General features: G+C 42.7%; 1 protein-coding gene across 2 annotated transcripts in view; it reads right to left on the bottom strand.

Moving 5' to 3' along the window:
- Positions 1 to 17,048, bottom strand: part of LOC311014811 (guanine nucleotide-binding protein subunit alpha-11) — a 41,670-nt gene extending 24,622 nt beyond the window's left edge. The window contains exon 1 of one of the 2 annotated variants that reach the window (XM_084011637.1): positions 15,860 to 17,048. In XM_084011637.1, the coding sequence (XP_083867763.1) occupies positions 15,860 to 15,995 (136 nt within the window). In that variant the 5' untranslated portion in view covers positions 15,996 to 17,048. The remainder of the gene's footprint in view (positions 1 to 15,859) is intronic. The other variant, XM_084011636.1, reaches the window with a different exon arrangement.
- Positions 17,049 to 17,915: the final 867 nt, after the last annotated feature.

Below are 17,915 nucleotides of genomic sequence, written 5' to 3'. Positions count from 1 at the left end.
CACACTCCAAAGGCACATGGGTGAACTCGATGAGGAGATGCCAGAAATTCAACAGAGAATCCTCCTTCAACAACAACAATTGCAGGACTTAGGAAAGACCCTGCAGGGGACCATAGTCACGGTCAACTTACACTCCATCCTGCTCAATAACACTGTGCATGCCGTAGAAACCTTATCAGAAATCGTCAGAGAAGACATAACATATGCACGCGTAGTCAGAGATCTTATGCAGGACCTCATCAGGGAGGTAAGCTCATCCGTTACTAGCCTGGGCGCTGGGAAAATCCCAGCCTATCTGGTCCCGTTAGACCTTGTCGAGAAGGTACTCCAATCCGCTACGACCACAAGGGTGCAACCTTCACAAGTACATTTGGCTTATAGTCTTGGCAGTGCAATCCCGATCTCTGTAGACCCTAAGAACCTGGGCATCGGATTCATCCTCAATCTGCCTATCATAGAGAAACAGAATATATATAAGCTAAAAGCTGTGTTAAATGTTGGGTTTTGGAGAGATGCTACACACATTCACCTCAAAACACCACCAACCGTTGCATACCACGACGACAACCCATCGCTTTACCTTATTCCCAACCTTGACATGTGTACCAAAACCAAAGATATCCATTGGATATGTCCGAGCAATCCTTTCATCCGGGATGTGACTACCTACCTCTGCGGTCTGAGGACTGAATCACCAGAACAAAGGTGCCAGGGAAGCATGTCTGCCAAGGATGAAAGGGCGGAGACAAGAGTACAGCGAGCAGGAAATAAGTGGCTTGTCAACACACCAGCCACTGAAGTCCTACTGTCCCACGATCGCCATGATACTGCCACCAAGCTAGCCTTGCCAAATCAGACGATATTTGTAACGGTTCCCCAAGGAGCTACTATACACATTGATGACATAATACTCCATCATCTCAACCCGGACAGGTACAACGCGGAGATTGAGATCATGGATGCATTTATTGGCCACAATCTAACGATTGATAAAACCCTCCAACAATCACTTTTGGTTGAAGGAACAAAACTAGTGCTGTTCACCCTCAAACCGACGGGACTCACTACCACACCCTTTAATCACATAAGTAGACCGATACTCCACCAAGGAAACCCGGTCAGCGCAACCGCCCTCGGGCTCCTGCTTAGTGGCTGGATCATTACCGCGATCATAGCCTACATTATGTACAAACACCTGCAGAAGCTGCAAGCTACACTGGACTCTCTCCTGTTCGTGTCACCACGCTTCACACACCTCCCACAGGCTAACTCCAACCTCCTCCGGGAGTAAGCCTAGCGACCACTAACCCCTTTCCTTTTTCCTCGCTTTCCTTCCGTCTTCGTTCTGTTTTTCATAATAGGAATGGGTCCTGTTTGAAATTTCCTGAATGAAATGATAATGCTGATGTTTGTATAAATTGTGCCTTAGTGATGTTTAATATAGGTTAGATAGTTAGAAACCTCTGCCCAGACTTTGCCTCAATCTCTGCCCAGACTTTGCCTCAATCTCTGCCCAGACTTTGCCTCAATCTCTGCCCAGACAATGCCTCCATCAAGTTATGGACTTTAACCTGAATGACTGTTTAACCTCTTTTCCATGGAATATACAGACTGTTTGGACTTCCACGTGTTTCAAGGAATACATGGACGGTTCGGCCCTTATGTTGCTCCGAAGGTTGCGTCCCACACCTCAACCTTCAGACCAAAAGGGGGACTGTTGGGACCTCACTAGAAGGACTACACAATGCGGCCTACAGAAGCCTACACATGCGGCCAGGACAATGGGACAAAGGAGATAAAAAAAAACTACAACCACCATTTTAGTGTCACCTCCACCTGGTCACGGGATCTGACGTCACACCGCTGGCGCGCCATTGGCTGCGAACTGCATGGGACTCCAGGGGGTCCCCCGGTCCAGCCGTAAGCTATAAATCCCGCGGCCATCAGAAAAACGTCCTCTCTCCAAAGTAACTCACGTTACACCAGGAGGTGAATATAACGTCTGCAGCATTTTTCCTTTGTCCTAGGCCGCAGTCTTTTCCCCAAACTCGCTGGACGAGCAACAGACTGTTTATCCCTCTTTTTCTCTACTCGTTTTATTTTTCTTTTGTTTATCATTTTGGATCCCGAGGAGACCACCGCGACAGCGCGACTCTCCCGTTCCCCGCGGTAAGAAGAGACTTTCTTCGTCCCAGCTGCCAGCAGAACGGATAACTCGACCCGTCTTTGTCTGAAATCAGCTGACTACATCGCCGAGCCCCGCGATTGTTCCTGCAGAAGGAAGAAATACTAACTGTTTTCTTCAACTAATTGGATCCGGCGCTGAACCAGCGCCCCACAAACTACCGTCCGCTACCGGCGTAAAGAAACGCCATCAACGCACGGGACGGAAACCTCACATCGACGCATCTCACATCGACAAAAGTAAGAGGCTATTTGTCTGGGCAGAAGCAGAGATTCGATAGTGTAGGACATGCTTGTAATTCTTGTTAATGTGTTTTAAGTTCTGATCGCGGATCGCCGAGTCCGTTTGTTCATATGCTGCTGTATGTGAATGTTGATTGGTTACCCACACAGCTGGGTTGATTTCTGTAACAGTGTTTTCGACTAACCTCCGCCATATTCGCGAGCTCAGAAAACCTCTACTATCAGTTAAAAGACCGGTCTCGCGGAATAAATTCCAGTTCATTCACGCGAGCCCGTGTGATAGCAGCACGTTTTCTGTCCCTCCGAATATCGCTCGCGCATTCTCTCTCTCTTTGTTTGTGACCCGCTAACACACACACACATACACACGTGTCCTAAGCCAGCTGTTCCCGGCGGCCGCTAGGGACATAGCTACATCTGGTGGCTACATACGGCTATCTCTCTCTCTCTCTCTCTCTCTCTCGCTACTCCGTCAGACCTCAGTGGCTCCGCCCCTGAACGCTGCGAGGAATAGCTCCACCTCTCTCTCTCTCTCGCTACCCCATCGAACCTCAGTGGCTCCGCCCCTGAACGCTGCGAGGAATAGCTCCATCTGGTGGCCGCCCATAGCCACCTCTCTCTCTCTCTCTCTCTCTCTCTCTCTCTCTCTCTCTCTCGCGACACGCACGCACGCACACACACACACGCACACGCACATGCACGCACACGCACATACGCACACACACACTCCACGTGTGTCTCTCCCTTTGTGTGTTAGGTAGTTAGGTAATAAGGCTTTGTTAATTGCAGTGTTATTGATTGTGATCATTATTACTGATTTTAATAAATCTTATTATATTATAACTAGCGGTCTCTTGTGCTTGTTGTGTATATGTCACTGGATAACAGCAGGTTGTGAAGGCTAGTGCTTGAATTTCACGCCTTTTTAATTGTTCGATTGGTTTTGTACTCCTATGCATGTGAGTATAAAACCTCCATATTGAGACTGAATACAGTTTTAGGTTATCTTTTCCCTGATCCCAGGGTGGTGCCCCGTTTATTCATGATTATATCATGATGATAGATTAAATATAATTATTAATACCGATAATCACATTGATATTGATAGTTAACTGTTGATAACCAAATCTGCCCCTGCTACAACCCCAACACTGATTTATTACTTTCACACTCGTCTTCGTCTTTCCGATCTCCGCGAGGGCTGCTTCCTACAATTATATTCATTATAAAATGAATCTACTCATTACTTTTTCGACTAATCAAATTATTCTCTACTTTAAATGATTTCTTAAAATGTATAAACCACACATCACCCCTCAAATATGAAAATATTGTTTGAACAGATGAAAGACCCAAACATATTTTAAAGCATATAATCTAAATAACCACACAGTCTGTACCTGAAGACTATATCTGCTGAAAAAAATGCCTGAATATCTATAAACAGACATCTATTTTGCTGTATATCGAGTACCGCATAGCCCAAACAGTAGGCCCTGTTTAAGCAGACGATTTACAACAGGAATCTTCGTACTTTCTTCATCTCACAACTGAAGCACCTCGTTGGCAGGTGAAACAACATTAACAGCCTACAGCCATGCTAGTGGCCCTATGGGGCTATAAATAGGCTTTTGTTTGTGCTAAATGTATCAGCATGCTGCTGTCACAATTAAAGGCTGACATGTGGATGTTTAGCAGGTATAGTGTTGTACACAATATTAGTTTAGTGTGCAACACTTGATAGAAAATACACAAAGTACAGCTGAGGCCCACGGGAAGGCCATTCATTTTACAAGTGTTTTTTATTTATTTATTTTTTTTTTATAAACAATCTAGTGAAGAATTGTTGACACTTCACTCAAAGTCACAAATGTAAACCTCATGGTGGCAGCAGGACTCATCCTCTGGGGAACATGAATATCTGAACAACAAATCGGGGCAATCCATCCAGTAGTAGTTTGGATATTTTTCTGTCTGGACCAAAGTAGTGGACCGAAATGGTTGAATAGCCGACATGAGTGTCCAAAAGGCCAAAGAAGCCACACTGCAAGTACTACTACTACTACTACTACTACTACACTGTGTCCAGCAGTGACTTAACATTGAAAGGAAAACTGCATATTAGCAACTGGCAATACCAAACCAGGACAAAAGAAACGTGCAAAAGCACCGATGTCACGGCATTGTGTGGACATAAATGTCGTGGTGGATTAGATAATGGAATGTGCTTTGTGTGATTAAGTACAGCTGGTATTCCCAAAGACAAAGTAGTTGAAATGTCTTCCCGGGATGACAAGAGTCAAGTTTGACTGCCGCTGACAGAAGAGCACAGTTGAGTGTACAGTGAAGGAGTGCCCTGAGCGCCGCCTGCCCTCTAACCAGACAGGATCTTTCACTGCGGAAAGCAGGTCAGGCAACATTGGAGTTTCCCCTTCAGACAGAGTATGTCTTTGAGAGAGGGACATAAATAGCAATTGTCAGGACACAGCACTGGAGAGTTCACTTTCTCATTGACTAAAGAGCTGAAAAGAAGGGAGGGCGTTACTGGGATTTGAGGGGGTAAGAAAAGAAAAGGGTACATTTTCTCCTCTTTCATCATTTTCAAGTAGAGAAAGTTAATATGGGATGGATACATCAGCTTTGTTGTTTAATTGAGTGTATCCATGCATGGAATTGTCCAAACACACAACCAAAGGAGAAGGTGTACTGTGACATACATATTGTAAAGCCCCCCTGTGGCACATTTGTGATGTGTGATATTGAACTATATCAATAAAGATTGTCATGTCTCGCGGACGTCATTGGCTTAATTCAACAGATCCCATTGTTCTGCATAACTGGAAAACCCAGCAGAAGCATTTCTCACGGACGAGCTACTGTACATTCACTGGAGCTACTCCTGAGGGGTTAATGCTAGTTCCCATGGCAACTCCTGTCCTGGACTCATAAATACATGGCAGAAAATACCAGCTGATAGGCTTCAGTACATCTCCTCAGAGCCCTGCCAAACATGCAACCTTAGCATGCATTTCTTAATCCCACAACGTCCTTCAGCCAGTACTCTGCTTTCAGAACTTTTTAATTCCCATAGGCTGTGAGTAAAGTAGTAGAGTAGTTTTGATTCTTTTTCTTATTGGGTATTTTAACTCCGAAGTTGCAAACATAAAAAAAGGTTTTCAAATGGCACAACTTTAATTCAACTATTGAAATTTTAAGAGGTAGATCAGTAGAGCTCTCCCGCCACGTAAATTCACGCATCTTCTAAAACCAATGCCCCCCCAGGCTTTCGGTTACTGATTTCTAGTCACCAATGTGAGATAATCCCAAAAGAAGTTGAATGAGTTCACCTTTAAAACACAAATTTCTCTACCTCAGGTCTAACTCAGGTGTACATGTTTGGGAACTGGTTCCTCTACAGTGCTAAAAATTAGCATGTCATTTTGAAAAGCAAACATTCACAAAAAAATCCACTTGAATTTACAAATGAGTCCAATAAGGTTTACCGGAGACACAGCACAGCCAGAGGGATCAGGATGAGGAGAAACCCAATAACCTGTCATGGCCATCGTCACTCTGCCCGCATCATCAGTGGTGTTGTCACAATACCAAAATTATGATTTGGTAAGATACATGCCTAAATAGCTTGATAACGACACTGAAACTACCAATGCAAAAAAAATGTAGGAACCTCGGTAAAGGTTGTAGAATAATAGAAGATATAACAAGGAAACTTAAAGTATATTTTTATTTTAAAAAAACAAACAATATTTGACAATATCAATGCAACCCAAGGGTAATAATGCGATTATATTCCATCTATCACATTGTCTTTGAATCCTTTGGTTGGCTGCCTTTAAAACATCTTTTATAACCAGGCTTTGTGGCGTCTCTGGGGCTTCAAGCTGACTGTTGGTTATGTAAGCAAAAATAACGCCATATTTCACTTTGTGCGTCTGCTTTGTCGACAAGCCGTCAACGGTCAGCATGAGCGCTCGTATTTGCAGCCAAGACTCTCGTTTTGTCACCATGAAAGCTGCAGCATGCATATGAGAGCATAAAAAGACAAATGGCACGCCCACTGTGCCTGCTGGGACTGAAGGCAGAGCGCTGCACACACACACTGTTGCACATCGATGCAACTCATGAATACAGCTCTTATTAAAACGCTGTCATTCTACTAAAATGGGGTATATAGCACCATATTTAACGGCAGAGAGCATATTGCGATACCTTTCTAGTATTGGTATACCACGCCACATTAGACTGGGGATTTAGTCATTCTGCCAAATAACCATTAACTCACAAAGAGCAGGAAGAAATGGCTCTGTTTGAGTGGGTCAGGCTCGCTGGAGGCCATGGCAGATATTTCAGCGGTGGTTTACATGAAGAGTAATAACTTGGAGCAAAGTCTGGCATCCCGTTGAAAGGGAAAGAACAAAAGAGAGTCAATGAGACAAGAGGGAAAGGAAGGAGGTGTAAAGTGTGACAGAGTGGAGGAGGGAGCCCTAAGTAAAGGATTCCTTAAAGCTTCCCTAAGCACATCAAACAGGAAGCTATGTCCACTTCAGCTCAGTGTTGGTAAAGGTTAGCTGAAGGCCTGTCTGACTGGACAGGAACTGGATGACTGAGCGACCGTCTAGTGCCTCTTTTCTGGTTGGAGGAACTTTTCCAGGAACATTTTTAGGAAATGTTTTTACCGTAGGAGCAGAGTGAAAATGTGTCTGGTATTTTCAAGTTTTTTCCCCCCACTTCTGCTGGTCTCCTTCAAACAGCACACTTGCATAAGTGTGAGTTGTAAAACACAACATAAATTCCCTATGAAACAAAGTCATGATCCATCGTCTGTATGATCTGCCTAAACTTTGTGGTTCTTGAGGAAGGAACCTTTCGATCTCTGGGCTACTCAGTTCTTGAAACTGTTTTATCGAAAGGCTGACTGATCCAGCATCTGCTGCGTTCCAGACAACTTGGAGCTCAAACATTTTCAATCTCCTGCTTGAAAAAGTACAATGCAACGCCACTTAAAGTGCGACTTCCTGCTTGCAAATCCACCTACCCCGTCGTCACAAAGAAACGGTGGTGTAAAGTCACCCAACAATGGAATTGCACATTGTCAAAATATGTCGCCGATGTTAGCCTGTTAGGCAGCTGGTTAGAGTAAACACACAAAAGAAAAAATGAATAAAACAATATGGAGGCTGCACTTCTGAGAGTTCCAAAGAAACATCGGTTTGTCACACTCAGCCTTGGGTTGCGTTTCTCTTTGGCATCATGCACCTGGAAATTTCAACTGGAAGACGTCACACCTCAGAGATGTCTGGAAGGCAATATTCCACCATTACCATCCACACACACACACACCATTCAGCCAACTTTACTCTCTGTGCATGGACTGAGTGGTCACAATCTGACTTGGATTGCCATATTGGCAGATACGTCAATACACAGTTACTGGATACAGCAACTGCCTGCTTGAGAAGAGGGAGGGTGTGTGTGTGTGTGTGTGTGTGTGTGTGTGTGTGTGTGTGTGTGTGTGTGTGTGTGTGTGTGTGTGTGTGTGTGTGTGTGTGTGTGTGTGTGTGTGTGTGTGAGTGAAAGAGAGAGAGATAGAAATTGTTCCATAATCGTTTCCCATGTCACTGTTCCTGTCACGAGATGGAACCCCTCCACCACCACCAATCCTCCTCCCACTGGTGTGTATAGCTACAGACACACGACCACATGGGACACATACAAGAAAAGGAAATTAAGTAATTAATTAATCAACAAGAAGGTGGAGAGTAACGATGCATTAGAGGATATAATGGCAGACCTTCTGTAAAATGGGACATAATAAAAGCAACATTTTTAAGTACAACAGGCCTGCAGTTATGGCTGACATTAACAAATATTTGAATTATAGATTAATATACCAATTATTTGAGTGATTTTTTAATGTGTTTTGAATGTTTGAAATGTGTCTGCATGGAGCAAGTGGAATATAAACTAATCTCACTCTAGACCTGTGCTGAAAGAGTCTGAGAAAGAGACAGAGAAACAGGATTTCTATTGCTGTTTTGAGAAATTTCCGAGCCCACTTTTCCTTCTAAAGGATTTTGATGTCAATTTAATAATTAAGCTTACTTTGTATCTTGCCATTTAATCAAAAATAGTAATTGTACTGGAACAGCAGTATTTCCCAATGATTTTTGCTGCAGTTTTTCAGCCCCTCAACTAATTGTAATCAGTCTTTAGCTTCACTTCCTTCTTCCTAGTGCAGGACCTAGTTGGGAACTTGCCCACCTCTGATTTGTTGCTGTGTAAACATACAAAAATAACTTTTTAGGCATCCAGACGGCCTTGATTTTCATATTCATTCACAGGCACTCTACTGATAAAACAAGTGAGACAACGTATGGATATGTCATTCAATAAGCATAATAAAACATCATCCGTACCATCCCAACCCTCCACCATAGACCCGATATAAATCTGGGCATTAAGTGATATGGGAAGGTTTTAAATGTCCCTGTAACAACGAGCCAGACTGAGAAGCCGTCTTTCACAGGCCTGCCACATAGCTGCCGAAACTCTGGGTGTGTCAACATCAGTTTGCTCAACCAACACAGTCGCCAGACAAACAGTGCAGAACTACGAACACCTACCTGTCTTGCCTTTGTACCATACTGTGAAACTACACTTTTCATCTACCAAGCACAGAAGCTCAGGACTGCATACATATACCTCTGAAGAGATGGTTGGGATGGCTGCTACAGAACAGGTATATTTACAAAACGTGTTCTTACACATTAGAAGCACTAACACCAACAGGGCAGAAATAAATGGTTCATTCTGATTATATAAAGTTAATAAATTAAAAAACAAGATAACACCTTGCCATGTCTTTTCCTTAAAATGCATGGTGTGTAGGATTTGGTGACATTGCATTACACTGCACCCAACTGAACACCCCAAAGTTTACTCCTCCCTTTAAAAGATTGTGGTAATGCTATTCACCTGTACGATACAACCCATTGATATAAAAGTGCTGGTTAACAGCTTAGGCATGAAGACAGTTATATCTAGTTACTACTAAACTGACCCCAGAGTCTACTTTACATATGCTTTTATGGAAACCAAAAGGTTCTAAAATGAATTATATAAAATATTATCAACGCTTGTGTATTAAAGTCCACCCTGAAAAGGTCACAAACTTGAGAAAGTTGGTCATCAGTTTGTTGAACAAAACAATCAAATTAAAGACATCTCAGTGGGCTAGGGGGAAACTGTAAATGGATTTGTTAAACTTTTTTAAACAATTTGTTTAAATTAAACATGACAGCGAAAAGTATCAAATCCAAATAGAAAATGTAAAGGACTTATTACAACTATCAACAACCAATCAGCTAATCAAGTAACTAATCCTTTCAGCAATAAACTGGATGACAACTATTATCACCTAATGCCACCGCAATAAATACAACGTTAGACCATCAATGGCAGGCAAGGCTGCAGACAGGGAAATGATACCACGCATGTCATATTGGGTCAAGAAATGTCCCAGCTGTAATACATAGAGTTTTATGAAGAAAAAAAAAATCAATACCCACTGATAACTGATGTACAGCCAGGTTGAAAGGATTTTAACAGATTAGACACAATTTATCTCAACTAACTGGCAGTTCGTTGGCTCAGTCAACCACCATGTCAGACGGCATGAGTCTAGCAATTGGAGATTTCTGGGAAATAAGCTCACGTGGGTGATGATTAGCATCGTCAACCTTGGCTGAGAGTCAGTCGGTGCTGTTAGACATACAGTTGTGGGAGTATAGATACGGCAGGGTATCTGCCAACTCTGCCTTCCGCAGCGCTTGTGTGGAGGATAGCTGGGTACCACAGGGCAACCCTACGATGGCCCACAATGCCACAGTACAGACACACACACACTCACACAAGTCTCTTGTTGATCATTTCATCCGGCTTGGTGTGCGAGTTGTTCATCGCTACAGTTTCATTGGTTCTGCCAAACTCTGCCATGCCTGCCGTTACCTTGGCAGCAGCTAACAGCGTTCCAAATAAATAAGGCTAACACAGGGCTTATCTGCTTGGCTTACTGAAAGACTCACTAAGAGAAACCATAATAGGTGCAGGTAGGCTCCATGCATGAGACATCCTTGGGTGTTGCCAAAAAACAAACACTCATTAACCCAGATACTACCGACCTGTTTGAGCGGAGTGCACATTGACAGACGAACACACACACACACACACACACACACACACACACACACACACACACACACACACACACACACACACACACACACACACACACACACACACACACACACACACACACACACACACACACACACACACACACACACACACACACACACACACACACACACACACACACACACACACACACACACACACAGCATCCTGACTCCCATTTCAAAATTTGAGTTCAGGTAAATATCCTGTGTCCCGGGGCTTTAGCTAGTCTTAGCTGGATTAAATCGGTTTTATATGACATTAAGTTCTTTGACGCTGATCACGACCAACATGACAACTGTTTTTCTGTGGCATCATTGATGAAATTTTAAGGTAGATTGCATCAAAGCAGATGTAATCAATGTTTTTATATCAATGGATTACATGATATGTATGTGGCATGGGTCATTGGCAGTGATGAACTCGCAGATAATTATCACCTCCAATTATCAAGCGCTAAGAAGCTCTGCAGCATCTTTCAGCTCATTGTTTTGTTTTTGTGCAACTTTCAGTAAAAAAAAGCTCTTAATGTTTCCTGTTAAACACCAACAGCAGACAGACAAAAGTAGCAATTACCTGGTGGAACATGTTGAAGCTAAAAGAGCCTGATATTTCTAGAAACACAACTCAAAATGATTAATAATAATATGTAAAATAGGCAACTGCTTGCTATCAAGTGCAAAACATTAATTAATATTATCTATTTTATAATTGTATTTTATGAATAAATGACTTTGTTAAGCATCTCCACCAACATCTGAAGAGTCCCCTGTAAGCCGTCAACCAACTATGCACCAGTGTGTCACTCTTTCAACGGTGTTACGAATTAGACAACGTTGGATGTGTTCATATTAACACACATTAAAAGGCGGAACCCGGAAATGCAGCGCCCGGACAGTCTGTGGCGTCGCACATAACAGAGACACGGCTGAGAGAGAACATTTACACTGATAATGTTTCATCATTCATGGCCCGAAATAAATACATAAATAAACACTATTACTGCTTTGTACATGTTGTGGAAGTCCCAGACACACCGGGAAACTACACGGTGTCTCGTGATTTTATACCTTTACCCGGAGGGGGAATCGATGAATCTCATAGAGCTGGATTCACAGCAGCGGTCGCTATCAAAAACCACGCTGTGATTTAATTACAATTTATGGATAGAGAGTATTTCAATTAATTGTGCAGCCCTACTAGTACTAGTTTAGGCATTTCAGCTAGGGCTTAGTTTTTGGCTGCTCTTTTTCTTCGGACATTGGGAGACTGGACCCCAAATGTACACAATGCTGACTTGACCATTGTACACTTCACAAGGAGAAGGGTGTCGTGCTTTGTAACAAACACTTCCACAGGAAAGAAAAAAAAAAACTTAGTATTTGTGCAGTATTGCATTAGTACACGTTTTACAGGTTTTTCATCCATATGACTGACTTAACCTTCAGTCAACAGTGGATCCACGTCGGAAAAGTTAAAGTCACTGTCTTGAGTCACTGTTTGCACACCGTCACAATGCGCAACATGAACTTTTCTTTCACTTGCTGCCCCCCCCCCTCAAAAAAATAATTTCATGTTGAGTCAAGTTTACTTGGTACGACATAATCCTGAGAAAAATATATCACAAGAACTTGAAAATATATTATGTTAATGAGATTATTTTTTCTTCCATAGAAACTGATCAATGGGTCCAATACTGATATATGGCAGACCGTTCCCATTGCAACATAACATATCATCATCAGATCCCCTCTATACTTTAGTGTTCACCTGCCGTTTTCAGTTTGTGAAGATACCAATGAGTCATACCCACATTTTGAAAGAAAAGGTCCAATTTACTGAAGAAGTTGTTGCTGCAGCTCCCTGGGCTCTCAGGCTGTACACATTTAATTACTTGTGACTTTCATTAGCTACAGCAGGCGGCAGAGCACTCTGATCCTGGCTCTTCCTCAGCCGGCATGTCTGACATGCACAAGCTAACCACGCTATTGAGGAAAGCCAGCTCGTTGCTGATAAACAGCTGGAATAATTGCAGATCTATAGCAGAACCATCAAATGGGAGTCAGGGCAATAACATGGTTGAATATTTCCAGCTGAAAACTTAAATATCTAGTTAAGACTGCAATGTTTGTACAACGTTACATTAGTGAGCAAATCAGCAAAACTTTATTTGTTAACGTTGGTTAGTTCAATCAGTGACACAAATATAAAATCCAACAACACATTTAACAAGCCACTGTAGAGAAAAGACTCAAGATGTGATACGCAGCCAGAAACATAATAAAACGCACCACTATGCGTGAAGGTCTATAAAAAGGATCAAAAGAAGTTCATAATAGGTTCCAAATGAAGTGAGACAACCAGAAAGCACTATAACTCACACTGTAGCCACTAAAGATTGCTCAGATCCATTTCACTCAAGCTTAATTAATGTGACATCAGACTCAACAAAAAAAAAAATGACTCCTGTAATTTTGTACTTTAGCATTTTCATCAAAAAAGGATTTGGGTTGCGAGGACGGAAATGTCTTCCAAATCAATTGCTTTCAGTGAGTCAGCATCTCATCTGTGAGCAGGAAAAGAAGGACAAAAACAATGTGTTTCTCCGACGACAACACTTTTATATTACTCATCAATGATTGGAAATATGTTGGCCAACTGAATCCACAGATGAGATGCGTTGCCAACCATGAAATCTTTTTTTGGACTACTTAACAAGTAAAGACGGAGTGCTTTGAGATCACGTAGATTCCATTAGTTGCCGACTCTTTTTTGTATTAGCTTAGCATAGATATGTTTATTATAAGCATACCGACTAATTGAGGACCCTGCCACATTCATAAGCCACTCAATAATTCACCAGCCAAATACGATTAGCAGCACCTAGAGCCTGACCAATAAAATCTGTATCTGTAATTTCTCAAATATCAATATTGATTTTGGCCTCAAAAATCCAGTTTCAACAGTCTTGCTGTAGTTGTGTCCAACAATCCTTTAATCAAAAGGCAGTATTTACACTTTGCACTGACAATTTAATACACTTTGGTCCTCCTCCGATCCAGATTGTGGTGGTAATGCACCTGAAGCTGCATGGTAATGACTAAAACCTCCAAAAACGAAACAGACACCGACACACAAAATCTAGTAAACACATAAAAACATCATAAAACATAGCAGTTTTTCCATTTGAGACACGTTTTGATGCATTCTCCTGGGCTCTCACCGACGCCACTACCTCCCTCATACAGTTCAATGCTCTCTCTCTCTCTCATACAGATCATACAGCTCTGGTCAGGAATCATACAAAAGCTACAACAGCATGTTGTACCTTATGTACTAACCATATGTTCAGAAACACCACTTTCCAATGTAGTTAACATGTGAAGAAGTAACTAACTTACGCAACCACGCAACCTAACTAACCCACTTTAAGAGACGGGTGGATTTATACCTTTTCAACATCTGGCTAGATTGCTCAAACCCCTTTCCGAGCTCCGATCCGTGTCCAAGTGTAAATGAGTTAAAGGTCAGTTATGGGGATCCCGTCCTGTCCCACCTCCAGACTGGTTGTTCTTCTGACCTTTTAAAATGTTTCTGTGAACAGTAGGTTTCTAAATGCATCTTTCTGAACAGCTATTTTGGTCATAGTCCAAAGGTTAAAAGGCACCCGCACTTTACTTGCTAATAAAATAAGAACATCTTATGTAAACAAAGACATACTAATTGATTATTTTTCTGAATTTAACCACAACTTACAGTTCAGACAATGACAAAAGTCATAAACTTGACAGTTATTTATCATAAGCTGCTAATCCTTTCAGTGTTGGACTTTGTTTCGGATATGAGCGAGGGCATCCGTACACTAGAAGGTGTGAATTCAGTCACTTATGACAACAAACAACATGGTTGCTGAAGGGTTCTAACAGCGTTATACTGAATCCCTGCTAGTGATGGTGATGTAGCTTGTAGCTAATCCTAACCTTGGACTTACATGCAGTGTGGAATTGGCAAAAATCACAGCTTTTCTTCATCAATATATCGTTACAAAAAAATGCACAATGGCTCTGCTACTCTTCTTTAAAGATGGAAATTAGTCTGTGGATGGCACAGCCTATTCTTTGGAGAATAGTTATTTCCCAGAGTGTGACACCTCAGTGAAGACCTTTTGTAGACCAGGCACCAAGAGAACGCCGTCTCCCTTGTAGCAAACTTAATTAAAACCCAACTCTTCTATTCATTTGAGCCACGTTTAACAGGCAGATAAAACTGCGGTAAAGTGGAAGATGACTACAGGAATGACGAAACTGTTTACAGCTGGTTGTGAGACTAATGCGTGTGATTCAGAAGACGTACTTCTAACAAATGCATAAAACTTTTCACGAGACGACCATGTTGATTTCTACGACATTAAACGGAAGAGTTGATTTAAGGAAATGGACTTTAAATGTCACAACCCATCTTCTAATGCAGCAGTGTGTCCATTCGTTGCTTTGCGATATTTGGTAAATGCACACAAATGAAGTCAGATAAATGAAGCAAGTGATCCTCTAATTTGTCTCGTTTATAAAAAGGCTGTTAGCAACCTGACAGTCAATGTCGAGGGGCCTCTAATTTTGCGTTGCAAGTAAAAGAGAAGCAAGACTGGGACACAAGACACAATCGAATTAATAGCTGAGGGTTTGTTTCCCCATCTTTCCCTGTGAACTTCTCTGACCCAAGATGGTAGCTTTGAACACAGTCAGCATGTTAGTGTCAATGTCATTCACACACACACACACACACACACACACACACACACACACACACACACACACACACACACACACACACACACACACACACACACACACACACACACACACACACACACACACACACACTATTGATAAGCTTCCTGGGTCAATGCTTCTCATAAAACTGGAAACACCACATCTGACTTGTGATTTGCATATCATACTACACACAAATCCTGTGGTGTGCCTAGTGCGATTGTGGGTGCAGTGTTTTGCATGCAAAAACCTTTATAACGCAAACAAATCCATAGTGGCCACTATCTGGTGTGTGTGTGTGTGTGTGTGTGTAGGTGTGTATCAAAGGGTTGCGGTGAAGTGCAGGTGCCCACAGCCATGCCGCGGTGAGACAGTCTGCGGAACCGTGTCAGATGGAGCAGGCTTACCCAGCAGAAGCAGCTTCAGCTCCCGTCTCGCATCCCTCTTGTCTCGCCGGAGTTGTTTCTCGATCTCAGCGTTGATTCGTTTGGACTCCTTCGCCTCCTCGCTCAGGCAACAAGCCATCATGGAGTCTAAAGTCATCACCGCATGAGCTGAAAAGCCCGTCTGACAAGGGGGGGCGCCGGGCTACACCTCTCACAAAGTGGGCAAATAAAATAAAATAAAAAAAATATGAAAAAAGTCAACGGTCCGTTTTCAACGAGTTATATCCAGACGCCGTTAACGGGGAGCGTGGAAGGCTGGCTGCAGAATCTGGCCTTCTTGTTGATGGTAAAACTGCTGTCAAAGTGTCAAATATTTGACAGCTGAGTCGAAGTCTTTTTGTAAATCCTCAGGCTACAGGGACCGACAGCTGATCACAGAAAATGTGCAATGCAACACGTCGGCAAACATTGTCAAGACGACTGCCGAAAAGGTGCAAATGACCACTTTACTTGGTGGAATTAGTTTGGGTAACGTTTACTAGCTTCTTAAGCTAAACGCTGCTAACGTTATAACCAAGCTAACTGACAAGTTGATGGGTTTTAAGACACACTTTTTAATCCCTTTCCCCGCGTAGCTAAGTTAGCCAAGCAAGTCATGAAAAAAAAATTCGGGTTTTTATTTCAGACTACCATCTTCGGTCCCGGAGACGGTGGGACGCTGCTTGGCTGCCACATTTGTACGATCCCTCTCCGCTGGTTGCCCGGCCGAGTTCTAGGCTAGCCGCCCCGAAACCGACGCTGTACGCCCGCGCAGTGACAATGAGCGCCCGTTAAACTGTCCATCTGCCGAACAAACGGATCGACCGGCCCGCTGTCTCAAAGCACTCGACGGACGGGAACCCTAAAGGCAATCAGTCCGAAAATGTCGCCTTAGAGCCGCTGTCGTCTTGCAGACCGAGGCGCCCAGTGGCCACTGGAGCTAAATGGGCAGGCTAATTGTTAGCTCGCTAGGTTAGCTCAGCTAGCCATCCCTGGAATTGCAGCCAACTGGCTAAAAACCAGAAAGCTCGGCCTGACAGAGGACCTTCATTGTATGAAGCTGGTGTTCTCCAAAATACCTCGCCGGGACCAAAACGCCCAACCGTCTATCCGACAGTCAAATGGACCCTTGTAGTCCGTGCATTTTTATCGCTCCTGGTATTTTTTTTTTTTTTTTTTTTCCTGGTGGTGGTGATGGCTCTTCGTCACCCACTCCTCAGCCCCGGTGTGGCGCTGCTCCTGCTGACGTCGCTTGGGATATATTTGATTGACAAGAGACGGGAGCGAATAAAAACGGAGCTCGTGGGTGTTTAAGGCGGGACTTCAGCAAGATGGTTAACTTCCTAAGTTTGCTTGAGAGGAAGTCTTCCTTTCGGAGGCGTGTCGGCGAAAGCAACTGACATTTGGCTGGACGGGCAACGCCCATCTCCTGTCAAAGACCCGCACCTCCAGCCTGGAGTCCTCATCCGGTTACCGTAGACAGGATTACTGGGTTTCAGAGGGGCCATGTAGTAGTACATACATATACAAATAATAATACATTTAATTTATAGTGCCCTTTTCATCTCAAAGGGCTATAGGTTAAAAGCAGTTTTGTTGAAAATTAAAAAAAAAAAAAAGGTAAAAGTTATTTTTTTTTCCTTTTCTGCTGACAACTCATAACCTTCTGAAACATGACCAAGCACCCCGAAGCTTCACTGCTTCTTCAAAAGAGGTCACAAGCCTCAATTCTGAGTACATGTACTCAGAATTAGAACACGGTTTAGAAATTTGATAATATTTTTTTTTATAATATATATAAATATATCCAAATTTTTAGAAGTGGTCACTTTGGGCAGAAATGTACAAAACTGTCCATGGGATGTGTTCCGAGGTACTTGTTTAGTTACATCTCCACTACATGTCAGAGGCAAACATTGTAATTTTACTCCACTGCATTCCTCTTGCAGCTGTATTTATTAATTACTTATTTGTCAAATAAAATTACATGTAAAATACTTTATTTATTAGGAATTCATGAAATTCAACACATTGTCAA

The sequence above is a fragment of the Eutrigla gurnardus genome, assembly GCF_963514095.1.
Source record: "Eutrigla gurnardus genome assembly, chromosome: 6".
NCBI classification, from domain to species: domain Eukaryota; kingdom Metazoa; phylum Chordata; class Actinopteri; order Perciformes; family Triglidae; genus Eutrigla; species Eutrigla gurnardus.
The sequence above is the reverse complement of the archived record's forward strand: the minus strand, read 5'-3'. Positions and strand labels throughout refer to the sequence as shown.